Here is a 26,633-nt window from a genome sequence, read left to right as displayed (position 1 = left end):
CTCGTGATTGGGCATTCAACCTGGGGGGTAATAACCCGAATAATCTCGGGCGTGGCATGCAAAGTGTTAAACAACTTTATTCTTTCTTTGCGGCCCGGTACCAAATGATCCACGGTTGGGGACCCCTGCTAGCTCTCTATACTCTGTTATGTGCAAGCTTACAGACTTGCGGAGCACGTACTGGAGTAGATTATTCTATGCGACTGCCAGCCAGTTATGCTACGGAGAAATACACTTTAAATTGTGACAGAGAGAAGATCATCTTCCGATTGCGATACAATTGAACACAAACGGTTCCAAAGATATTAATGTTTCTCGTAGTTAAAGAGGCTGACTGCTAGCTTAGTTAGAATGTGTTGTAAATGTCATTCTAGAATGCATTTCATTGGATGCTAAATCAGGGCCGCGGGAACTCAGTCAGCATTGGGGGTGCTGAGATAAGTGATATAATAACGTCATAGGTTTACCACTCACTCCGCGCTCTCACGCTCAGCTCTGCGGAGCGACAAACAATGTAACCGTTTTGATGCATACATCTCTGCCCAGCCTACCCCACCTGTCGCGCCCCCGTACAGGGAGCCCCATGTCCCCGCACCAGAACGCTACGACGGGACATCTCTAAATGTTGTGCCTTTATTTTTCAATGTTCACTAGTATTCGGACAACAGCCGCACACCTTCCAAAGTGATACATCTAAAATCGCTTACCTGTCGGGTCTGCTCAAGGGTCCTGCGTTAGAATGGGCGACAGCTCTCCACTTCAGTCAGTCCTCCCTCTGCAATTCGTTCCCCGCATACATCGCCGACATGCAAAAGGTCTTCGACCACCCTCCCGGGGGCTCGGATAGTTCTGCTGGCTTGTTCGCCATCCATTCAGCGTCCCAAAAACTATTCCAGGCCGCGTCTATTTTTTTACCAACGGATTTCCAGTTCCGCGTTGACGCTTCCAGGCCGCGTCTATTCGAAGCCTAACCGGTTCATGCTTCCGCTACACGCTGCTTTAATAACACTGCATTATCGAGACAGTGCCCCTATGAGGATCTGGCCGGTAATGAATTCCAAGAGTAGGGTAAATCTGCAGTGCCGCTCTGTCTGTGACATTGAGTAGCCTCTGTATTACAATGGAATAAAAGCCAAAACAACCTTGCAGTTGCAGTTACACTCCCTGCCAGGTGGGGGTGCTGCAGCCCCTGTGCTAAATGAGTATACGCCCCCATGTGCAGGATGACTCAACATTTTCTTTTATTGTTTTCCAGGAAATTCATATGTATATTCAATACATAAAAAATTCATTGTTGGGACAGATACTGGCTTATAAGTGACAATCAGTGCAAGACATACGTGATAAAAGAACATAAAGAACACATCTATTTTGACTTCATAAGCCTTTAACCCTTTCACTGCCGCACTACCCAACGGTTAACCCTTTCACTGCGACAATACACAGAAGGTTAACCCTTTCACTGCCACACGACAGCATGTTAACCCTTTCACTGCCACACTTAACCATCGGTAGTGTGATAGTAAAGGGTTAACCTTCTGTAGTGTGGCAGTGAAAGGGTTAAGCATTGGTAGATATTGAGTTCTGATCCGATCCAGTACCGTTACTGTATTAACCATATAGACTTAGATCATTAGCCGATCAAAATGAACACACCAACATTATGGGAAATGTGCTTATTGTCTTCTCCCGGGTCAAACAAGAAGATAGGGATGTGGATAGTGTGCTCCGTAGAAAACTATCCGGCTGCAAGCTAGCCTAGCTTAGCACAAATTAATTGAAGCAGATACAAACCAGCTAGCCTAGATGTTGGCCAAAAACACCTCTCCCAGAGTGTTAAGCTTGGCTGATGGTCCTTATCCGCTTCCATTCATTTGTGCAAAGCTAGGCTAGCTTGCAGCCGTATAGCTTTCTACTGAAAGCACAGAGAGGAAATTGGTATCTGTCATATTGTCTCACTGGAGAAGACAGTAAGCGCATTTCTCATAATATTGGCATGTTCCTTTTAATGTTCTGCATTTTTGAAAGCAGGTGAGATAAAACATTTAAATAAATGAATAAAAGATTATTCAATAAAATTATCTCAATACTCCTTGTCATGTGACCCAAACTAATGGTCAGAGTTCTACGGTCTATAAGTACTGAGTAACAATCCAATTGATTGTACCGTGCATCCCCACTTCATATCAATATAGTGATTTGAACACAGTTCAATATTGACATCTGAACAGAGACATCTGTCTTCTTTGTGTGTGTGAGCAGCCTGCAGGAGTGGCGCTGTCTGCTCTCATCCGAGCCATGGATGCACTCAAGATGGTGGCCATTGTCCGTTATGCCTACAATCGCAGTAGTAACCCCCAAGTAGGAGCAGCATTCCCTTGCATCAAGCAGAAGTATGAGGTGAAATAATTAGCCAAACAACACGCCGCCTTTTCTACTACTGGACACAACACAACACTGTTTCTATTAGATTCTGTAGACCTTTTCAGAAGTATTCTGTTGGCCCTCTGTGTATTTCAAGTTCAAGTTCGAGTTTTGTTTTATTTGTCACATAACATGTATATTATAGTGAGATACTTGGTTCTGTATGACCCCCCTGAGATTGTGCTTCATACAGTAAAAAAGTAAAAGAATAAAGCACTAGCAGTTGGTGCATTAAAGAAACGAGTAAAACTATACAAATTAACCAAAATAAGCACAATCTCGACAGAGCCTACAGAGAGGCAGCCGAACAGCACAGTGCCATCTTGTATATTTGCTGTCAGCAACAGTATTAAATGAAACCATGTTAATTAGCACAGAGCTAACTGTTATACTGTGTCTTGTGTTCCAGTGTCTGATGTACGTTCAGCTGCCTTATACTGTGTCTTGTGCTCCAGTGTCTGATGTACGTTCAGCTGCCTTATACTGTGTCTTGTGTTCCAGTGTCTGATGTACGTTCAGCTGCCTTATACTGTGTCTTGTAGGGGTGAGACTGTATGAAACCGAACCGTGTACCGTTCGGCACGACCTCCACGGTTCGGGGCGTCTGTGTATTGTACGGCTCACGGGATGCGCAATAATCAATGATGAATCACAGGACAATAACAGAAATAATAATAACAATAATGACAGTCCAGTAATTAAATCAGAATGAAACAAAAAACACACTGCAGCACCCACTCTCCACACTTTAGATCACCTAAACACACTTTATATTTATTGGTAAAGGATTTGCACTACAACTCGTACACCTTACTGTAAATTGTACCTAAATTGTACCTCATCCCATTTCTGCTTTGCACTATATAGTATTGTATATTAGTACATTGCATAGTATATTGTATATTGTATGGTAACTCAGTTACTTCTATTCTGCATCGAACATTGTACATATGTCTATACTGAACACTGTGACCTCTATTTTTACTTCTATTTTACATGCTATACTATTTTATTTCATACTTATCTTGTCTAGCACAGTCTCTGGAGCGTAACAGTAAGAAGCATTTTGTATAAAAGTATTCTGTACTTCTGTATGACAACAATGTATGCCTTTCAAATGTTAAATGATAAATGATTAAATGATACACACTGAAATCTACGCTCTCTCATCCTGCTTTCCACAACTCCTATACTTCCTGAGTAATGCGCCCAACACTGCTTAATGGTTGTTTAAATATTTTACATGTTTTGATGTGGTGCATAAGCAGCATATTAAGATGACTGCGTTTCTTGAACAGCTGATAACTGCATAAGCAGCACATTAAGATGAGTTACCAACAGCGCGTTTCTTGACAGCAGAGTGGCGCGTTTCACGATTCAGGAAGCGAGCGCTCTGCGCTGCAACACAGCGGCGAGCGGCAGCGATAAGGGGGGCGGGTCACGTGGGGGTCGCGGCCAATCGGAGGAACCCGGAAACCGAACTCTGTTGCGGAAAGTATACATATATACGTATATGGTCCCACACGCTAAAATGTCCGTGGGGACCCACGCCAACCCATAGATAGTTCCAACTCACCGAATTACGTTGCACTCAATATTTAAATAATGTTAGTCTAAATAAATGTAGACAAATAATGTACGTATTTAAAAAATAGAATGAACAGAGCAGTGTTGTTTTTAAACAGTAGTGTGTGTGTGTTAGTTTGATGTATTTCAGTTCGGTCTTTGTGTGCCAAACATTATTTAAGGCTGTAAACACTTCCTGCCTCATTCTTTCAGTTTTTGCATGACTACGTCCTTGAGAATAACTGAAAAGTTGGATTATTTATAGGCTATATATATTTTATGCTGATTCTGGTATTTTTGGAGTAATTTTTTATTTTTTTTATAAAAAACTATACCGAACCGAAAACCGTGAACCGTCCCACCCCTAGTGTCTTGTGTTCCAGTGTCTGCTGTACGTTCAGCTGCCTTATACTGTGTCTTGTGTTCCAGTGTCTGCTGTACGTTCAGCTGCCTTATACTGTGTCTTGTGTTCCAGTGTCTGATGTACGTTCAGCTGCCTTTCATGGAGGACCTCAGGCTGTTTAATTTTCCTTCTCTGGAAAACAACAAGAAATTCACCCCCTCAGGTACTGTCGCTGTTTTCCGAACCAACGGCTCATGTGGTTGTAACAAATAAGTATTTGATTTAGGGGTGTGTGATTCAATCCAACTAGATTTGGTTACAAATCAGTTAAATAGGCAATGATTCAATGCATCAAGTAAAACATATTACTTTTCATACAATTACTTTCTGTTTCCCCTTCCAGCTGTATATAGCCAAATTCAAATATGAAACAAAATAGCACCCCCCAAAAAATATATCCACTCCAAAATGTATACACACGTAAGCAAACAGATCAGAAAGTCAAGCGGAGGAGCTAAGCACCCATGCACAACCTTGTTGCACCAAGAAAGCCATGAAAGGGCTCCATCGTTGAACAGATTCCTGGATTCTCAATGAGGATGACATCTGCTCCATCTGATGACGACCCCATACCTTTTGGATCCATGTATTGTATGGGGGAGGGTCTGGTTTCAGCCATCTAATGGTTATTTTATTTCGTTTTTATTGAGCCTTTATTTAACCAGGCAGGTAAATTAAGAACACATTCTTATTTACAATGATGGCCTGGCGAGAGGACAAAAAGAACCTCTCGAAGGGTAACAGGGAAAGGGGACAAAAAACTATAATAATAGAAAAGAGACAGACGATACATTTATCACAGAGTTAAGGGTAATAATTAAAACACATCAAACAAATAACCAAATAAAATGACAAAGTGTGCGATACATGAAGCAGAATAGACAAATTACAGTCAAAAGCCTGGGTGACAGTTGCAGGTGTGTGTAAACAACTCTGCGATTGATTCCTTAAAAGTAGCAAGGGGGATACATTTGTCCATTTTCAAAGTCTTTTGCATCTCGTTCCAACTGCTGGGAGCAGCAAGGTGGAAGGAGAATTGACCAAAGGAAGTGTTAACACGGGGAACATATAGTGTTCTGATGGTGAGCTGCTCTGGTGTTATAGGGAGTAGAATTTGAAAAGTGTATAAAATAAGGAGGGGTCAGACCAAGGAGGGTTTTGTAAATGAGTGTAAGCCAATTTATTTCTCGTGAATTTCTCGTTCTACACTTCAAGGTATATATAATACGGTATATTTAAATTATTTTTAAATAATTATATTTCTTGGTCCTCTCATCCATATCTTCAGGTATTACGCCCAAATAATACTACCACCGTGGGGTCTCTTTGAAGGCATCGAATACCTCTCTCCAGAATACACTCAGCCTAGGACATAGACAGAATGTATGGGTGTGATTGACAAAATGTGTGTTCCACAGTTTGATATGATACATTTTTATATACTTCATCAGGAATGCGATGAGTATGAAAATGTGTCAGGGCTCATTCAGTTGGCAATCATTTAATATATGCTTTAAAAACCTCACACCAAGTTATTAGTTCACATTGTTATGTTTATGAATAAATCTATTTAACATTTGATTTAATATTGATTCATGTCGATGATCAATTTTACAGATGGATGCAGCTGGATTTTCACATTAATATCACCGTAATTTGATTACACATCTATTACATGGTCAACGACACAACACGATATTCCTTTATTGATCCTCTTGGGGAAATTCGAGCATCATAGCAGTATGGGGAGGGTAATAGAAGAAAGACATAAATATAGCACTAAAATGTAATCTAAATATGAGGAAAAATAAACACTGTAAACAATAAACAGTTTACACAAGGTGCAGGTGAGGGTTTGTACCCTAGCTGGCATGATATACGTCATACGTTGTAGTCCGTGCAGGTTTTGATGGTTAAGAGCCAGACACACCTAGTGGTCAGACATAGAAACTGTGGTTTATCCTAATGCTGGTGATACACTGGGCAACCTTTTGGGCAACGTCAGACAAGTGGATATCTCTCAACACGTTTGTACTGATCAATTCTATTTCCCTATGTCTCAAATCATTCCCTGTTGGCAAGCACATTGCCCTATCATGTTACTCAAAAAAGTTGCCTAGTGATCCTTTTGAGAGCCAGCTCAAGACGAGCTACACATCATAGTTGAGGGAGAAATTAGTTTGCCTCTGGGGGCAAAGGAGGGGAAAATGATGACGTCTGTCTGATTTGAACTTTGTGTGGTCTGGTCTGCGGTGCCAGCTGTGTAGGCTGCCATGATGAATGTTTCTCCTCTCTTGTCATCTTTGTGTTCTAATAGACTGTCCGCCTGTCTACATCCCTATGCACTGTATTGTAGGGCTGCAACTAACAACATTATTCCTTGTTTTGTATGATGCTCTTTCAAACAACTTGCAAATTGCTATAGTTTCAAGTTTCAAATTTGCTTTTATTTGTCACGTATAAAGTACATGTACATTACAGTGAAATGCTTGGTTCTGTATCAGCCCCTGAGTATGTGCTTCTTACAGTAAAAAGTAAGTAAAAGAGGAATAACAATATACAAACTAAAGTACAACCTAAGTACAATGAAGTAAAAATGCAGACAATGAGGTACAAAACCTTTTTTTTTTAAAGGCAAGGTGCAAAATGCAAATGCGGTATGGATGTAGTGCACATTTCTTTAATACATAAATATGATGTAGTGTTAAAGAGTCTAAACTCTAAAGTGAGTGTATTTTCTTCTAACAAGTTCTTAACTCTGACTCACTTTGAACTCCTTAGGCGCCTAAGGAAGTAGAGGCGCTGCTGTGTCTTCTTTACTACACTGTCAATGTGTGTGGTCCATGTCAAGTCCTCGGATATGTGGACTCCGAGGTTCACTCTCTCGACCGGTGCCCCGTAGATGCTGAGGGGGCTGTATTCCCTAGCCCCGACCTCCTAAAATCCACAATCATCTCTTTAGTTTTGCTGACATTCAGGGAGAGGCTGTTCTCCCGGCACTACAGCGCCAGGTTCTTTACCTCTCCCAGGTAGGCCCTCTCGTCGTTTGCAGAGATCAGGCCCACCACTACTGTGTCGTCAGCAAACTTGATGATTGTGTTGCTGTTGTGCTTGACGACGAGCTTGGAGAGGACTATGGTATTGAATGCTGAGCTGTAGTCAATAAATAGCATTCTCACATAGTTCCCCTGCCTCTTGTCCAGGTGTGATGCTGCCATGTGCAGCACATGGACTATGGCGTCCTCCGTGGACCCGTTGGGGCGGTATGCAAATAGCAGGGGGTCCAGGGTGTTGGGGAGGGAGGAACAGATGTAGCCTTTCACTAGCTTCTCAAAGCACTTCATGGCTATGGAGGTGAGAGCTACAGGGCGATAGTCATTGAGGCAAGCAGGGGTGGATCTTTGGGGTACAGGCACAATAGTGGACTTTTTCAGTACAGGCCACGTACTGGGGTCATGGACAGGAAGTGGGGCCACTACGAGCAGATAATAACAGACCTGTATGATGGAGCTACGGAGCTAACAGAATAAAGACACTCACAGAGAGGACTCACGTGTATACTTGTGGAATAACACGACATCATGCTCTGTTAACACTTTCAGTGCCACCAGGGGGCGCACGACTTAGTGCTTGAATGCCACCATCGGCGCCAATGTTAACGTTAATATCTCCTAATCTATGTTTTAAATTATGGCTATGTGTCTAATCTGCCCGTCGTTTATCAAAGAATCATTTTCCAGTCAGTGTTGTCAAGGCAGATTGGTTTTTTATCGCTTCATTTCCGTTTGAGAGCATTTTGAAAAGCGCCCGTTTTCAGGTGAAAAACAGCCCATTCTGTGATAATCGCCTTTTACTGGAATATTCCAGAACGTTGATATTTGTCTGCCTATTTATGAATCGTTTTCAAATAAACGCTAGATGATCAATAGTATACGTGCACGCACGCACGCACGTTCGAGGCGCGCGCTGATAATAGCCGTTTTCATTTCCTCATGGATTTTACAGTGAAACCGATAGAGCACATATCAGAAAAAAGCTTATATCTCCTCGAAAACTAGTCTGATTATCCTAACACTGATAACATAGATTCCTTACCTGACATCAGATGGTATCCAAATGGTATATTCCAATTCCTGATCACCATTCAAAAAAATCGATGTGTATAGATCTAACGTGTGTACAGTAGAACACATGATTCCCCGCGGCTCAGAGGCTCCAGAATGAACTCTGGTAACCCCGGCTGCATCAGTGGACTGGAAAATGTGGACTGGAATATATTTTTTTCCCCATCCATTTTCATTGAGTCCATTCCATTTACCATTTACCATCTGGGAGACGATAGGGGGCGCTTTTTTCACATCTGATCGCCGGCGGCCCTTGGGTAGGCTCGCGTGATGCAATATAATTTCAGATCGCAAAAAAAAACAGAGTCTCCACCAGCAGTGTCTCTACTCTCTATTGCAGTGGCCTGTAGGCTGTTGTTGGAATTTACAGCCTCAAACTGTGCATAGAAAGTATTTAGCTCATTTGCCAAGGAGACATCAGTGGTCAGCATGGGGGGGTGCCTTTGTAGTCTGTCATCGTTCTGAGGCCCTGCCACATACCCCTGGAATCAGCCTGTTCAAACTGAAGCTCCACCTTATTCCTGTACCGCCCCTTTGCCTCTATCACTGTTCTCCTTAAATTATAGTGCGCCGCCTTGTGCTCGTCCATGTTGCCTGTCACAAGCCTGGCGTTGTAGGCTGAGGTGTGTGCATTCAGAGCTTCGCAGACGGATTTGTCTACCCAAGGCTTTTGGATTGGGAAAACTGTAATTGTGGGGGAGGGGGTTATTTCTTCTAAACAGAAGAGTACCAACAAAGTCTAGCACTATACATCAAGAGTGTAAAATATTATTATTTTATTCCTTCTGTTTTTAAGTCTTCAGTTTGAAAGGAGCTGAACGGTTTAAATAATAATATAATAAAACGCAAAAGTGTTTACAGGCTTTGCTATACTGTACATCAAATGGCTTCAACAACAGGCCAAGCAGGTGTACAACATAGACCCAACTAATCCATTATTGTCACTGTACCGTGTGTGTGTTGTATTGTTGAGTTGTCCTCTTGTCACTACCGTGTGTGTGTGTGTTGTATTGTATTGCTGAGTTGTCCTCTTGTCACTTGGAATGATGCAATTATTAAATCGCCAAGCCTGCAATTAAAAAAAATTAAAAATAAACGTTTTTTTTTTTTTTTTTTTTTTTTTAACCAGGAAGTCCCATTGAGATACAAGATCTCCTTTGCAAGGGAGACCTGGCCAAGATGACAGCAATAACATTTGCAATACATCACACAGCAATAAAATGTGCGATACATCACACAAGAACATAATAAATGTGCATGTATACAATACATCACATGTAAACACAAAGCAGAATAGTCTTAGTAAAAGTGTATAATACAGGGTAATACAGTAATTTTGCAGTTGGGACCCGACTACAGAAAGCAGCAACATGCTTCTTGTAAAAAAAATAAAAAAAAATTTATAATCGCATCGCAAATCGCAATCGCAATATCTGTCAGAATAATCACAATTAGATTATTTCCCAAAATCGTGCAGCCCTACTATATGTGTGTGTTCTATTGCTGAGTTTTCCTCTTGTCACTGTACCATGTGTGTGTGTTCTATTGCTGAGTTGTCCTCTTGTCACTGTACCATGTGTGTGTGTTGTATTGCTGAGTTGTCCTCTTGTCACTGTACCATGTGTGTGTGGGTGTGTGTTCTATTGCTGAGTTGTCCTCTTGTCACTGTACCATGTGTGTGTGTTGTATTGCTGAGTTGTCCTCTTGTCACTGTACCATGTGTGTGTGGGTGTGTGTTCTATTGCTGAGTTGTCCTCTTGTCACTGTACCATGTGTGTGTGTGTTGTATTGCTGAGTTGTCCTCTTGTCACTACTATGTATGTTTGTTTTCAATAGTTGAAATGTACGAGTCGGCTTCACCAAGTGAAACCCCTGCGCTTGTGTTCCATCCAGAATAAAGTGATTGTGGTTTGTGATGCTGTGGTTTGTGATGCTGTGGTCTGTGATGCTGTGGTTCCTCCAGAGGCTCAGCTGTCTGCGGTGGACTCTCTGATAGACACCATGATGCTGGTGGAGGAGAATGAGGATGGAGAGCAGGAGGATCTGTTCAAGGTCCATCACATCCCCAACCCCGTCTTCCAGAGGCACTTCCAGGTAGGTCCATCACATCCCCAACCCAGTCTTCCAGAGGCACTTCCAGGTAGGTCCATCACATCCCCAACCCAGTCTTCCAGAGGCACTTCCAGGTACTTCCAGCTTCTTCACAAGTTGCACTTGACCCATCCCAAGCCCTGTCCTCTCTAATCACAATCGGCACCTCCCTTGGACATACAAAGTTTGTCAGAGGGAAGTGATGGATCGAGAAAAGAGGGTGAGGCTTGAGATAGGTCAATTCTGTTTGCTGCCATTGTTAGAGGTCACAGTGAAGACTTCTCTTTCCTCCTGAGTTGGGATGTTGTCAAACTAGTACCGTGAGGTTGTCTCTTGACATGTCTTGGGGCCGTCGTTCCCTCCATGGGAAGTGGGACTTTTACGGTTAACACCTTTTTGCAAAAATCATCTGATCCCTTATTAGTATTGTGAGTTTTCACCTCTTCCTGCACTTATACAGTAAAGAAAGAACCTTCACATCCTTTTGGAAAAATTACAGGGAACAGTATTTTCACAGCAAAACCATTAACAAGCACATCATCACAACTAGGGCTGCAACGATTAGTCGACATAATCGACGGCGTCGATTATAAAAAATCGTTGACGAGGAATTCTTGCGTCGATTAGTCATTACATTTTTTTTTTTATTATAATTTCTTTTTTCTTTTTAATTTTTTTTGTACTACCTATCTTTGTGAAAGTGGCTTCTCAGCTCTGGTCCAGCCAGCTGAAGACTTCTTAGCTTAAAGGAAAACTCCAACATTTTGGGAAATTATCTTATTTGCCATCTACCCTGGAGTTAGACAAGAGTAGGAAGACGCCCACTGTTAGCCTAGCTTAGCGTCAGTCACTGGAAGTAGGTTCCTCCATTAGCCTAGTTCCCAACGTCTTCCTACTCCTACTGCATGCACAGAGAAGAAAAAAGGTATGTTTCTTCTTGTCTAACTCCAGGGTAGATGGCAAATAAGCTAATTTCCCAAAATGGTGGAGTTTTCCTTTAACATAACAGACCGACAGTAAGTTTGGGGGAACTAATGGGATAACTGGGGATGTTGTTTGGTCCTGACAAGAGTCGCAAAGCAACTCTGAGGTCATGCTCAATGTCCAATCTGTTCCTCTGCTCTGTCTTCAGCTGGACCAGAGCTGAGAAGCCACTTTCACAAAGATAGGTAGTGCAAAAGAAAAAAAAATTATATATTTTTTTAATTTTAATTTTTTTAATTTTTTTATATAATTGTTTTTCGATTAGTCGACTAATAGAAAAAATAATCGACAGATTAGTCGACTACCAAAATAGTCATTAGTTGCAGCCCAACCTTTTGCAACTCGGTCAAAAGATGCATTTATAACCTCAATAATGAATAAGTCTTTCATTGTTGGGTTACATATTCACATATTATTACCTAAACTAGAAACTTTGTTTCTTCCTTCTCAATCCGACACTTATTTAATAAATTCTTTTTCATCCGCCACCCCGTCGTCTCCCTCAGTGTCTGCACCACAGGGCCGTGAACCCCGACACCCCTCTCCCCAGCATGGAGCCGTGGCTGAAGGCCGCTCTGGAGCGCCCCGCTGCGCTCAGCACCCGCTGCCGCGCCCCTCTGGAGGAGCTGAAGAGGAAGTTCCCTCTGAAGACGGTGGAGAAGAAGAAGGAGTTGAAGACCAGCGCTCAGATATTTGGAAAGGGGTAAATCTGGAGTTATGATAATAATAATTAGTGACGCACCGATGTGAAAATTGTGGCAGATACCGATAACCGATATTAATATTGCTGTTCTGGCCGATACCGATATTTACCGATGTCGATATCTCTGTATAGAAAACACTTTTTTATGATAATCAAATAAAGAGCTATTTTCCAAAAAGCTTTTTTTTGGTACTTTTGTAACTTATTTTCAGAAATACATTTTTTATATCGGTAAAAAAAACTGGCATATCGGCGGCCGATATATCGTGCATCACTAATAATAATAATAATAATAATAATAATAATAATAGTATATTTGATTTATATAGAGCTGTTCTCAGTGCTCAAAGACGCTTTACAGTGTGGGATAAAAAAGAAAAACTTGGGGTGTGGTGGTGAAGAAGGTCAGAGAAGTAGGGGGGGGCGGGCAGGTTGTGGAGGACAGGGGTGATGTGGTCAGAGAGGCAGGTGGAGGTTGTGGAGGACAGGGGTGATGTGGTCAGAGAGGCAGGTGGAGGTTGTGGAGGACAGGGGTGATGTGGTCAGAGAGGCAGGTGGAGGTTGTGGAGGACAGGGGTGATGTGGTCAGAGCGGCGGGTGGAGGTTGTGGAGGACAGGGGTGATGTGGTCAGAGAGGCAGGTGGAGGTTGTGGAGGACAGGGGTGATGTGGTCAGAGCGGCAGGTGGAGGTTGTGGAGGACAGGGGTGATGTGGTCATAGTGGTGGGTGGAGGTTGTGGAGGACAGGGGTGATGTGGTCAGAGAGGCAGGTGGAGGACAGGGGTGATGCGGTCAGAGAGGCAGGTGGAGGTTGTGGAGGACAGGGGTGATGTGGTCAGAGAGGCAGGTGGAGGACAGGGGTGATGTGGTCAGAGAGGCAGGTGGAGGACAGGGGTGATGTGGTCAGAGCGGCAGGTGGAGGACAGGGGTGATGTGGTCAGAGAGGCAGGTGGAGGACAGGGGTGATGTGGTCAGAGAGGCAGGTGGAGGACAGGGGTGATGTGGTCAGAGAGGCAGGTGGAGGACAGGGGTGATGTGGTCAGAGAGGCAGGTGGAGGACAGGGGTGATGTGGTCAGAGCGGCAGGTGGAGGACAGGGGTGATGTGGTCAGAGAGGCAGGTGGAGGTTGTGGAGGACAGGGGTGATGTGGTCATAGTGGTGGGTGGAGGTTGTGGAGGACAGGGGTGATGTGGTCAGAGCGGCGGGTGGAGGTTGTGGAGGACAGGGGTGATGTGGTCAGAGCGGCGGGTGGAGGTTGTGGAGGACAGGGGTGATGTGGTCAGAGCGGCGGGTGGAGGTTGTGGAGGACAGGGGTGATGTGGTCATAGTGGAGGTTGTGGAGGACAGGGGTGATGTGGTCATAGTGGTGGGTGGAGGTTGTGGAGGACAGGGGTGATGTGGTCAGAGCGGCGGGTGGAGGTTGTGGAGGACAGGGGTGATGTGGTCAGAGCGGCGGGTGGAGGTTGTGGAGGACAGGGGTGATGTGGTCAGAGCGGCGGGTGGAGGTGATTATGTGGGCAGGCAGCAGAATTTGGACATATTGGAGTTTATTGAGGATGTTATTTGATGAGCCTGGGAGGGTTTCACACACTCAGACCTCTGAAGAAACGACGTGTGTGGTAATGTCTGTACCTGTGACTAGGAGGGAATACAGTAAGTGGGTCAATTGCCTTGTGTAAACTGACAGCAAAGTATATTTTAAAGGAATGACTTTTCATATTTTGTTTTATATATTTTATGGTGGAAACACGAAAGTGACAACTGGGCCACCGGTAGAGGTAATGAGTCAAACTCACGATTTGGAGGTTCCTCTCCTATCTGCCCTGTTACCAGCTAGGTCTGTCCTACATTTTCAAAAGCCTAGAGAAATCTTGTCTTAACTAATCATCGTGAGTTATGCATGTCAATTTAATCATATTTTTCATTGCGTGCGTGTGCCTTTGGTGACCTATTTCAGAATGTGCTGCGTCTCCATCTATCTGACTCACGAACACGGCATCACTGCATTCTGTCTGAACGCACACACTTATACCATCTTTGCTAGGTTCAGTGTAGAAACAACCCAAAGCCGGCAGATTGGGGGAAAAAAGAGAATCCATATTGCGGTATAATGCTGTGAGTTCTGTGTGAAAAGGGCTGTTGTTGCTGCCAGTACTGTACATGGTAACATGCTCCTCTTTAGTCTAGTCTACTACATCAGAGGGTCCTAGCAGTAACGCTGTGTAAGGTATTTCTTGTACCAACAATCTTGACTGAGCGTTTTCAACCACCATCAGCTCCGAGGGGCCTGACGCTAAGAAGGTGAAGTTGGACGAGGAGGAGGAGGAATACAACCTGGCCGACATCACAGAAGGCTCCATCAGCTCGGTGAGAAGCAGAGGACTAAAACCAGGCTTTCCCCAACCGTGGGGTCAGTCCCCTATTATTAAAATGGGGTCCCTAGAAAATGCCACTATTAAAACTAAATTGTCTGTAATAATATAATATATATAATCTGTGTACTAATATCTGATCATGGTTTTGTAGATGAAAGGTACTATGAGAGCCATGCAGCCTTGCTAATCTGTACACACACAGTTGTCATTGACCAGTAGACAAGAGGAGCAGGGTTCCTGGACCCTGAGGAAAGATACGTTGTTTATCCTCTTGACAGAACGTGTGTGAACACCAAATGTTAGTTTTTAAGTTTTTTTTTTTTAACACTGGGGTCTTTGGGAATTTTCTGACCTGGGGGGTCATTTATAAAAACAGTTTGGAACCTCAGATCAAAATGCAAGGTAACTATAAAAGAAGGAAGAGTCATCACGTCATAATACCGGCGTTCTATGCTCTGCTTGGTGTCGAGACTTTGGTGCCAGTTCTATTGAAGCCTAAAATTCTAAATATACCAGCTATCGTAGGAAATATACAGTACATCAACCAATATATCAAACGTTAACTAGCTAGTTAACTATGCAACAAATTGCTGATGATTCTGACATCCAAGATAATTAACCTGTTTAAATGAGGAGATGGTACCATTTAATTCAATGTTGGCCAAACTGAAAATTCCCACACTTGGCACTGTGTTCATGTGCTACACAGTGACGTGATGACCCTTCCTTCTTTTATACTTCCCTCTATCTATATCGATCTGTCTGAGAAACTGACATTTCAGTAGGATTTGCTGTTACTTTTGCTGTTCATTTAAAAAAATATATATATTTATTATCTTTGTCCTCCTTCTTTTTCCGTTTTTCTCCCCTCCCAATGTTAGTCGTTATGCCAACTCTCAATCCCCTTCCTGGTCGTTGCGCACTCTACCCCCTACCGTCGGTCTGGGAGGGCGGAGACTATCACATGCTTCCTCCGACACATGTGTACCCAGCCCACCGCTTCTTTTCACCTGGCAGCGCGGACTCTCACTGGGGGAGTGTAACGTGTGGAAGGGTCACACTACCTCCCCCAGATCCTTCCCTCGCTGTGCACTGTGCAGGCACCCCGACCGAACTGTAGGAGTCGCTGTCCACAACGACCCAGACCCACCCACCGGCTTCCCTCCCCCTGACTGCCAATCGAGCCAGTATGACGGCCGGCCAAGCCGGAAGCAACGCTGACAGCTGGATTCGATACCAGTGTCTCTTGCGTTGGTGACGAGCGCCTTGTCCGCTGCGCCACCCTGTTCATTTTAATGACTTTTTATTTAAAATCTTTACTTCAATTTTTGCTTTAAACTTTGACTTTACTTTTCACTAACAATTGGCGAGCAGGTGGGCAGTGTGGATCCAGCCAGAGACTTCCGTTCTCTGGTCAAACGGAAGACTCTTCCATTTGGAGAAGGTGAGACCGAGGTTTTAGTGGCTAAACCAGAACATTCAACCTTTCCTGCTGAAATATTCTGTCTGATTGTATTATGAATAACTGTTCAGCTCTAGTAATTCCATTTGTCTCTTGTCTCTTTGATGTGCGGTGACCCCCCGTGTCCTCCCCCCTCCAGTCTGTCAGCAGCTGACTGGCAGGATAGAACAGTTGCTTAGCAACAAGAATGCACACTACTACATGAAGTGCATCACCTGTGTCCAGACCTTCAGAGAGCAATCCGTTAAGGTAAACAAACACTTGGTGGATGAAGATGTGATGGCGCTGCCATGTAGGGGCCCTTGTACCCTTGTACACTAATCTTTGAGATGTCACTACAGACTATTGCATAGTCTCGCCACGCTGGGGATTATGATTATAATTTGAAAATATTACACTGTGAGAGAGTGTATGTTTAACTTCTCATGATGACTTGAACTCGGGCCAGTTCTTGTGTGTGTGTGTGTGTGTGTGTGTGTGTGTGTGTGTGTGTGTGTGTGTGTGTGTGTGTGTGTGTGTGTGTGTGTGTGTGTGTGTGTGTGTGTGTGTGTGTGTGTGTGTGTGTGTGTGTGTGTGTGTGTGTGTGTGTGTGTGTGTGTGTGTGTGTGTGTGTGTGTGTGTGTGTGTGTGTGTGCACATGGAGACAAGTGTGTGCACGCAAGTGTCTGCGGTTGCGTGTGTGTATTTGAAGTCAGCCTTTGTGTGTGAGTAGAATCATAAATGGTTTGTTCATCTGTGTCTTCGTTCATGCAGCTGAAGAATGCTGATCTGTACAACGGCTACCTCCAGTCACTGAAGAGGAGCATTCCAGACAGAGGCCTTCAAGACTTCTGGGACCTGCTGGTCCAGGGTATGATAAGCCTCCTTATTAGGGACAGCAGGTCATCACCCCGTTTACACGTTTCACACGCCCAAGGATGACATCGCACAGTATGAAGTTTCTCTCCCCAATGTGTTTCCACTCAGCGGTAACGGGAGATGAGATAGAAAGGAGGAGCCGGCAGTTGAAAGTCCAACTACGACCTGAATCTTTATTGCCAAGTAGCTGTTAAAGGTGCTATAGACAACATTCAGCCGCTAGATGTCACACTAGAGCACCAGCATGTCATTTATGCAATCAGGTGCATTCCACGTGGGGAAATGGGAAGTAGGGAGGGGATACATGCACACAACATGTAAACAACAAAAAGAAAGTTACCTGTACATTTCTTTTTATGATAAATTAATTAATCAATATTTTTTGCGGGGGAAAGGCAATACTTGTATTCTGCACCTTTCTAAAAGCTCTGTGGAGGTATCATTATTTTAAAATGATTACTCCACTTAAAAATGATATCTATAGCACGTTTAAAAGAGTTAGTGGTACCCAGAGGGGAATCCCACCAGAACCCTCTCACCTGTGTCCCTCCTACTCTCTCTCTCAGCCTTACCACTGTATCACTAAAGACTGAATATTAAGCGGAGTGGACCGATGACCGCTTTCTTTTATTCTGGTATTTTGATCAACAGATGGCATAACTCTGATCAGCAAAGACGAGGTTGAAGGATGCACCGTGTCCAAACAAGATGCTAATCAGGTGAGAAAAGAAGGTTACAGTATTCAATCTTCCTCGTTGCCATTTCACTTGTACATACACTGCAGGATGTGGCGTTTTTAAGCTCTTGTGTGGCAAGAAACTCCATTAGTAGACTAGACTAGTTTTCAAACATTTGGACCCCCAAATTGATACATGGGCCATGGACCCCCATTTGATAAGATATCTGTCGTTAGATACGGTATGATTTACTCAAAATAATTCCATTAACTGGTGGGGAGATAACGGAGGAGAGTGAATGATCAGAATAGTCATTCTTAAAGGGGAGATGTTGCATAGCGATATAAACATAGTCATAGCATCAAATTAGTATTTAGATAAACCACAGAAAAAAATCACGCTATAAAAAGAAGCCGTTTCTAAGAAAAAACGATTTGTTATGTCCATTTATGTAGCATTTATCAACATGTGTGCCGCCATTTTGTTCACGCTAAATGCTGACGTCACGGAGATGGTTTCGCCCGCAGCCTCCCACGTACCTAGTGAGAGAAAACGGTGCTTTTTCAATGTATGTGATGTATAGATTGGGGAGAGATGACCACAGCTAAAACGGTGATTGAAATGTGCATGGAAGACGGTGACGGTGGTGGAACCAGTGATTTCACAGGCACAGGCCGCGTCAGCGAGGGTTTTGTTATGAATTCCTTAGAAGAACATCTGAGATTAGAGTGTAGGCCCAGAGCAGGAGGAGAGGGGTGACCTCTTTAATGCAACAGTGGATGAAACGTTTAATGGTGTGAAAGGTTAGCAGTCGTCATGACAGCACGTCGCATGACAACCAGGAGAGGGGCGGGGGGCCGTCGTTGCTACGACGAAGACCTATAAGTCGAACGGTGTTTCCGGGTAGAGCAGACTAAAATCTGACTGAGACTAAGAGGGAAGAAACCAGAAGAGACTCTCTCCTCTCGACGAGAGAGAGGGGGGGGGGGGGGGGAGAATGGCACATCACCAGTAGCTTCGGCTACCACGAGGATGGTTTTAGGCTAACGAACAGGCCTGAACACTATTGGACTGAACAGCAAAAGGACGATAATATGAACACACCGAAAGATCATTAGAAATATACTCTTCAAGGACAATACAATCTGTTAACATCTGAGCTGAGGTTTCTGTTTAGAGAAATAAAACCATGCTTTTCCTTGTAAGGTATTTCACGTTGTCGAAGTGTCGAATTCTTACGGAGGTGGGGAAGTATTATGGTTTACGGATTGCACTAACGGGGGGGAGATAAGGATCTTATCTACCAGTATCGGAGACGTCAGGACCATTAAAAGTACACAACGCAGAGGAATTGGATGGAGAGCCAAACAGACGAAGACGTGATACTGGCCAGTTTGATCAGAATCTTACACTAGCTACTACTACTACTACCTGCAGCATGCTGTAGCAATATTATTAGGCTCCTCAAATATCGTTATTCATAAAAAAAACATTTATGTAATATTTTACAGCATTGAGCAACCCCAACAGGGGGATGCTGCATATGTATTAGGGATGGGTACTGTTACAAAGGGTCAGATTAAACCGAATATATATATTTATTGCTTGAGATCCCATGTATACTATTTGTATATCGTCTGATATCCCTTGTGTATTCTTTGTACATATACACGGAATATCCCTTTAACCTAGTACAGACCATAATATTTCGTTCTCCTATTGGACAGCGGTCTCTTAGGCGCCATTGCCATACCCCCAGAGTCGAGTTCAAAGTCACCGCTAAGACATGTCTGTACATGCCCGGCTTTGCCCAGGAATACGAGACAGAAATAAGGTTGGCACTAGATTATTCACTGTACGTATAAATACGTCGCAGGTGGATACAGCAGTAGTCTTGTCTTATCCTAATACGTTCGTTCAACGTATCGTTCGCTCCTTACTAGTAAAGCCTTCATCACGAGTCAACGACCAAGTGAAGTGAGCAACCGTGCGTCTAAATAGAGCACTTATAACCGCGTGCGAATAGGACAGTAAAAGTGTCAGAGCTTAGTGGAATAACGTCAAGTTCAACCTAGTTAATGTGAAGTACCGCGCACCGGAGAATCTACCCCGGTGAATGCAGAGCCCTTTTCCGGCTGGATTATTATTATTATATTGCTTTGGACCAGGCTGTTGGAGCGGAGGAGAATCGTCTACACCCCACTACTGTGTGGATTTACCCGTGAGGAACATCACTCGAGCCCGTCTCTTGGAGAGGCTGGCCGGCTTTCACCTATGCTGCACGCATACTGGGATTACAGCTGCTGCTTTCGTCCAGATCAAGGGAGTAATATACCGCCTCCCATAGCAGGAGCTTATTGAGTCCCCGTTGATCCAGACTTTGCATTCGAACATTTCCTCCCCCTGCTGGCTTACAACCAGTGGGAACCCTACTAGTATCTCCCGCTGCATTGCTATTGTACCATAGATATAATTCCTAAGATACAGGTGGTGTTCTCTATCTCCTGCGTAATATGAGAATGGACATACGTTATTGATTTGCCTATGCACATTCCTTTGCCTTATAAGCGCATCCAAAGTAAAGTATATTATGTACTATCATTGCTGCTAATAAATACTTGAACCCAGTTTTGTGTGGAACCGAGTCATTGTGGGAAGTGTTCATCATAAGATACCTGTGTACTGTATGGCCAGTAGTAATGTACATAAAACGGTAGTGGTTTAATGATACCATACTTATTAATACAGTCAGGGAATTGTACCCCTCAGTTACAATTGGTCCTTCGAGCCCCGGATAAGAATTAGCGTAATATTAATATAATATTAATATTAACATGGCCGATGATGAACACTCCACAAACGGTTCTCCTAAGCTAGATCGCCCGGAGCGCAGACGGCAGCCACCGCTTCACCTAGAGGACTACGTTGTCAGTCCAATACCTAGCTTTAAAAGGAGGTTAAATGCGGATAAAATAACTAAAGCGGATAGTAAAAGTATGTCCAACCCTACCGACCAGGCTACCCCGCCAGTAGAGACCCTAGTGGGTTCTAACGTAACTGACCAAGCTCACGGTGGGGACCAGGAGGGACCCGACATGACTTTACCCCCCGCCAACGTCGACGAGGTAGTCCCCGGAGAGCTCCAGGATAAAGAAAGCCCTCCAGGGATGGAACCCGACCCACCACAAGAAGAGACGCGCACCCAGGAGATGGATCTCCTCGGTACGCGACAGGAGAACGGATCTCCAACGAGCACTGCCAGAAGCCGATCACCTCCGCCTGTGTCTTCCCCCAGCGAAGCGGACAAGATGCTGGCACAGGCACTCATCGCCACCCTGGCAGCCTCCACCGAATGCGATCGACTTCAAGCGCAACAGACGAGCGAGCGCGAACAAGCTGCAGACCAACGAGAGCGCTTTCACGCGCAACTCCAAGCGCAAGCCCTCCGTGAACGCGAACATTCTGCAACCGAGCGAGATCGCTTCCAGGCGCAACAAAGGAGTGAAGACGACCGCATAAGACTGGAGACCAGACGCCTTCAGACGGAAGAGAACATTGAAAGAAGCCGCGCCGATGCACAGCACGCCGCCGCCAACGCACAGCGCGACGCCGCAAATGCACAGCTCCACGCCGCCCATGCCAGCGCCAATGCACAGCGCGACGCCGCCAATGCACAGCGCGACGCCGCCCATGCCAGCGCCAATGCACAGCGCGACGCCGCCAATGCCCACCGCGAAGCAGAGCGCGACGCCGCCCATGCCCAGCGTGAAGCAGAGCGCGACCGGCAGCAGGCGAAGATGGTAGAACAATTGATGGCCATGGCGACACCCCCCCGCTCCGCACGGAGCTCCCGGAGATCGTCAAGACAAGGGTCTAGGACACATTCCCCTACCCGACCAAGCGACCCGGGACCCCGCCAACAGGAGGATCCTGTCCACGGCTCCGAACCCCCTCCCCGGCCGGTCCATACGAGACCCAGCAACCGGGAAGAACCGGACCACGCCGAGAGACTGAACAGAAGACTCCAGGACCTGGCGGAGGAGGAGGAGGAGGAAGAGGAGGAATGTCAAGCCGACCAGCAGCAACGTACTCTGGACCAGGAGGCCCAGTACAGCCCCGACCAGCAGCAACGTACTCTGGACCAGGAGGCCCAGTACAGCCCCGACCAGCAGCAACGTACTCTGGACCAGGAGGTCCAGTACAGCCCAGACATCAGCCCCGAGGCACTGCGCTACAAACCCCCGACTCAACTCACGGGTGAGTTTGACGCACTGTCAGCACCGAGGAACAGCACCTGGGTACCCGACCTTCGGTACCCACCAAGTACCAGCCCAAGACGACACGCACAGGGAGACTCGCCCAGGAGGCCTCTCCCCCAACGCTCACCGATGTGCCAGCCATCCATGGCATCGTACCTTGGCACACCGACGTTCCCGGACTTCACACACGAGAACAGAGCACAGTACACAGAGCTACGAATGTGCTTAGAGACAATGATGTCCGATGTACCGGATGAAACGTACAAGTATGCTATCCTACTCAAGCACCTGAAGGTGCCCAGAGCGCACAATATAGCGCTGGCATATTCCAACTCTACTACCCCATACACCGCGGCTCTAGTAGCCCTCGACCAACGTTATGGACGCATATGGGACTACGTGATACAGGAGATAAGAGACATTGACCGTCTCCCCCCAGCCAGAGACAACAGAGCATTGGATGACCTCTCTATCAAGGTACAGTCCCTGGTAGGGATGCTGGGGTCCCAAAAGGAAAAAGGGATACACGAACTGTACGCTAACTCTAATGTAGAGAGAATATTAGAGAAGCTCCCTCCCGCCCGACAAGAGCGTTTTCGGCGGCAGAGAGACCACCGTGACCCCAACGGCCCAGAGGCATCCCTCCTAGACCTGTCTGAGTTCCTCGCCAGGGAGGTCAGCAGCTTACGACTGGACACGTTCGTATGGAGTGGACCAAGCCCAAGACCAGGACCTCGGGGATTAAATGATAACCGCCGGTCGGTGACCGTTATGCACCAAGCCGAATCAGTACCGCAGCACAAGAACCACGACACCCCCTCGACGAAAGAGGAGTGGAAGATTGAATGCCAGTACTGTGAAGGGGAACATCGGCTGTATCAATGCGACGATTTCAAGAAGCTGACCACGGATGAGGTGAGTCAGTGGATCAAGGACCACCGCCGCTGCTTCCGCATGGCAGCTGCGTGCCGCCTGAAGAAGAAGTGCGGCAGGTGCGGCGGCACCCACTTGGAGGTCCTGCATGACATCAACAAGCGTCAGCCAGGACAACAGAGTGGGCCCGTCGCGGTAATGTACCATGCCGAGGCGGTGGCACCAGTACCGAAGATCCACCAGACCGCTCCCTACTGTTCCGACTGCTACAGCAGACACTGGGAGTCACGGTGCTACTCGGACGACCGCGAGTCGGCACCACCCCAGACGATCCAAAGCAACCGACCAACAGGAGTGCTCCACATTGACCAGCATAGCGGAACCCCCCGAGTGCTCATCAAAGTGGTCAGAGTGCTCCTGAGCTACGAGGACAAGGTCCTGGACACTTACGCCGTCCTGGACGATGGGTCTGAAAAGACTCTCCTCCTCGCTTCCGCCGCAGCCCAGTTGGGCCTGCGGGGTGCCAAAGGTACCATGACAATACGCACCATCAGAAGGGACCAGAAGACCATAAAAGGTGAAAAGGTCTCCTTCAAGATAGCAGCGGTGGACCAGCCCGAGAAGCAGTATAGTATTACCAACGTCTTCACCAGCCACGACATAGGCCTGTCTCAGTACACCTACCCCATCCCACAGCTGATGGCGAAGTATGTGCACCTACGTCAACTACCTATACCGCTTATCGACGGCGCCACACCGACCCTGCTCATCGGTTCCGACCACGCGGACCTCATTCTCCCAATTGAGGCGGCCCACATCGGACCCAAAGGATGCCCAGTCGCGGTTCAGACCCGACTGGGATGGACGCTCCAGGGCCCCCTCTACGGACTTGACAGTCAACCCACGTCGACACGCTGCCTACACACAAAGGCGAGCGACACCGGCCACTCCCTCGTACAGCCCGTTGAGAGGCTATTGACATTAATCGAGAGGCCTGTGAAAGAACCGTGGGCACAAGAGGGAGTTCGGAACTCCACCCCCCTCAGCTGCGCTCCAGACGTAGCTGACCTCGAACCTAGCACCCCAAGCGACTCCTTGACGGGGCGGCCAGAACCGGCCCCTCCTCAGACGGGGTACAGAGCAAACAAGAGAAACAGACGGAGGAGGAGGAGGCACAGCCAAGCACAGATCAAAGCAGTCTCAGGCCCGCTTCCTCCTAAGCCCCCCTTCATCCCGTCCAGTCGTCATGATCATAGACCAGTCCCTACCCCGAGCTGCGTGGCCGGCCGGCCGCGTAAGCAAAGTGATCACTGGTGCCGACGGAAAGGTCAGAGCGGCAGAAGTGCTCGTCCAAGGGCGGACATACAACCGACCCGTGGCGAGGCTGATAGAGTTGCCAAGGCTCCCCGACTCTCTTAATGACGACCATGACCCACTGACTTTGTGAACTGCCCTACCCTCACAACGGACATTGAGTAGTGGACAGTGCGGTTAATCTGTCTCTGCTTATCTAATTAGGTGGGACTAATTAGGAGGCGGCTGTTACAAAGGGTCAGATTAAACCGAATATATATATTTATTGCTTGAGATCCCATGTATACTATTTGTATATCGTCTGATATCCCTTGTGTATTCTTTGTACATATACACAGAATATCCCTTTAACCTAGTACAGACCATAATATTTCGTTCTCCTATTGGACAGCGGTCTCTTAGGCGCCATTGCCATACCCCCAGAGTCGAGTTCAAAGTCACCGCTAAGACATGTCTGTACATGCCCGGCTTTGCCCAGGAATACGAGACAGAAATAAGGTTGGCACTAGATTATTCACCGTACGTATAAATACGTCGCAGGTGGATACAGCAGTAGTCTTGTCTTATCCTAATACGTTCGTTCAACGTATCGTTCGCTCCTTACTAGTAAAGCCTTCATCACGAGTCAACGACCAAGTGAAGTGAGCAACCGTGCGTCTAAATAGAGCACTTATAACCGCGTGCGAATAGGACAGTAAAAGTGTCAGAGCTTAGTGGAATAACGTCAAGTTCAACCTAGTTAATGTGAAGTACCGCGCACCGGAGAATCTACCCCGGTGAATGCAGAGCCCTTTTCCGGCTGGATTATTATTATTATATTGCTTTGGACCAGGCTGTTGGAGCGGAGGAGAATCGTCTACACCCCACTACTGTGTGGATTTACCCGTGAGGAACATCACTCGAGCCCGTCTCTTGGAGAGGCTGGCCGGCTTTCACCTATGCTGCACGCATACTGGGATTACAGCTGCTGCTTTCGTCCAGATCAAGGGAGTAATATACCGCCTCCCATAGCAGGAGCTTATTGAGTCCCCGTTGATCCAGACTTTGCATTCGAACATTTCCTCCCCCTGCTGGCTTACAACCGGTGGGAACCCTACTAGTATCTCCCGCTGCATTGCTATTGTACCATAGATATAATTCCTAAGATACAGGTGGTATTCTCTATCTCCTGCGTAATATGAGAATGGACATACGTTATTGATTTGCCTACGCACATTCCTTTGCCTTATAAGCGCATCCAAAGTAAAGTATATTATGTACTATCATTGCTGCTAATAAATACTTGAACCCAGTTTTGTGTGGAACCGAGTCATTGTGGGAAGTGTTCATCATAAGATACCTGTGTACTGTATGGCCAGTAGTAATGTACATAAGACGGTAGTGGTTTAATGATACCATACTTATTAATACAGTCAGGGAATTGTACCCCTCAGTTACAGGTACCGTTCACATTTGAACCGATACGGTGAATCGATACCGGTACCCAACGGTACCTTTTTCGGTACTTTAGTCTCTAAAAATGTAATCTACCTACCTCAGTTGTGAAAAAAAGAAATTCAAACTTCAAATAACCACACTTTCAACCGTTTTTGGCTTGCCATTGCCCCGACTGCTTTGTTGTTGAATCAAGTCAAATCCTAGGTAAGCGTATATTGTGCGTGTGAACGTTGACATGAAAAAATAATAATAATAATAATAATAAGTGTAAAAAAAAATATATATATATACCGGTATATATATATATATTTTTTTTTTACAGTACCGACAACGAATTCGGTACCCATCCCTAATATGTATGCTCTGTCATCTTTGAGATGGCGAGACCTGCAGTTGGCACCTGAGATGGCGAGACCTGCAGTTGGCACTGTGAGGCCACAACATTTAAGCAAATGAATAATACTGCATGTTCTGAAGGTCCAGATTAATAATTAGAATTAGTTCAACAGAAAGGTATAGGCTATCACCTAAAGTCTGTTGGTTGCTATATGAGTTCAGCCTAAACCGAACTCAGTCTAAAGGTCTATTCTGTCTCCGTTATCCTCTGCCCGTCGCCGTCGGCAGATCGATGCGGGAGTATGGTATTCCTCCTCTCCCTTGGCAACACCACAACACAGTTTCCAACTAATAACGCCACTAACGTTACCACCACAGCGCTGTAGCAAAACACCTCTCTCCTCACTTTTATTCTCCAACTAACGGTTATCTTTTTCTCCGTTCAATATGTGTTGAGTGGCTCGGCTGTATACAAAACTAACGGTATAACTTTGTCTCCATTGTAAGCACCAGCGATACAAGGAGCATATATACGGGCGGACAATAAAACACTATCAACAGTAAATATATATCTTACAAATAAAACAATATATATATATATATATATATATATATATATATATATATAGAAAATAATAAATGTGGACTTTAGGTGATAGCCCAATCCATACCCCTCCGTTGAACCAACCCCAACCATTAATCTGGACCTCCAGAACACTGCAGAATAATAATACGTGTGTAACAAAAC

General features: G+C 45.6%; 1 protein-coding gene across 2 annotated transcripts in view; it reads left to right on the top strand.

The window, feature by feature from the left end:
• Nucleotides 1-26,633, top strand: part of LOC311228917 (X-ray repair cross-complementing protein 5-like) — a 68,744-nt gene that overhangs the window by 30,181 nt on the left and 11,930 nt on the right. Inside the window, exons 11-19 of one of the 2 annotated variants that reach the window (XM_084314877.1) lie at nucleotides 2,263-2,400; nucleotides 4,466-4,556; nucleotides 10,481-10,611; nucleotides 12,099-12,295; nucleotides 14,571-14,661; nucleotides 16,044-16,113; nucleotides 16,271-16,380; nucleotides 16,885-16,981; nucleotides 17,641-17,708. In XM_084314877.1, coding sequence (XP_084171003.1) covers nucleotides 2,263-2,400; nucleotides 4,466-4,556; nucleotides 10,481-10,611; nucleotides 12,099-12,295; nucleotides 14,571-14,661; nucleotides 16,044-16,113; nucleotides 16,271-16,380; nucleotides 16,885-16,981; nucleotides 17,641-17,708 — 993 coding nt within the window. The remainder of the gene's footprint in view (nucleotides 1-2,262; nucleotides 2,401-4,465; nucleotides 4,557-10,480; nucleotides 10,612-12,098; nucleotides 12,296-14,570; nucleotides 14,662-16,043; nucleotides 16,114-16,270; nucleotides 16,381-16,884; nucleotides 16,982-17,640; nucleotides 17,709-26,633) is intronic. The other variant, XM_084314878.1, reaches the window with a different exon arrangement.

The sequence above is a fragment of the Notolepis coatsorum genome (assembly GCF_963971535.1).
Source record: "Notolepis coatsorum genome assembly, chromosome: 5".
Taxonomy (NCBI): Eukaryota; Metazoa; Chordata; class Actinopteri; order Aulopiformes; family Paralepididae; genus Notolepis; species Notolepis coatsorum.
The sequence above is the reverse complement of the archived record's forward strand: the minus strand, read 5'-3'. Positions and strand labels throughout refer to the sequence as shown.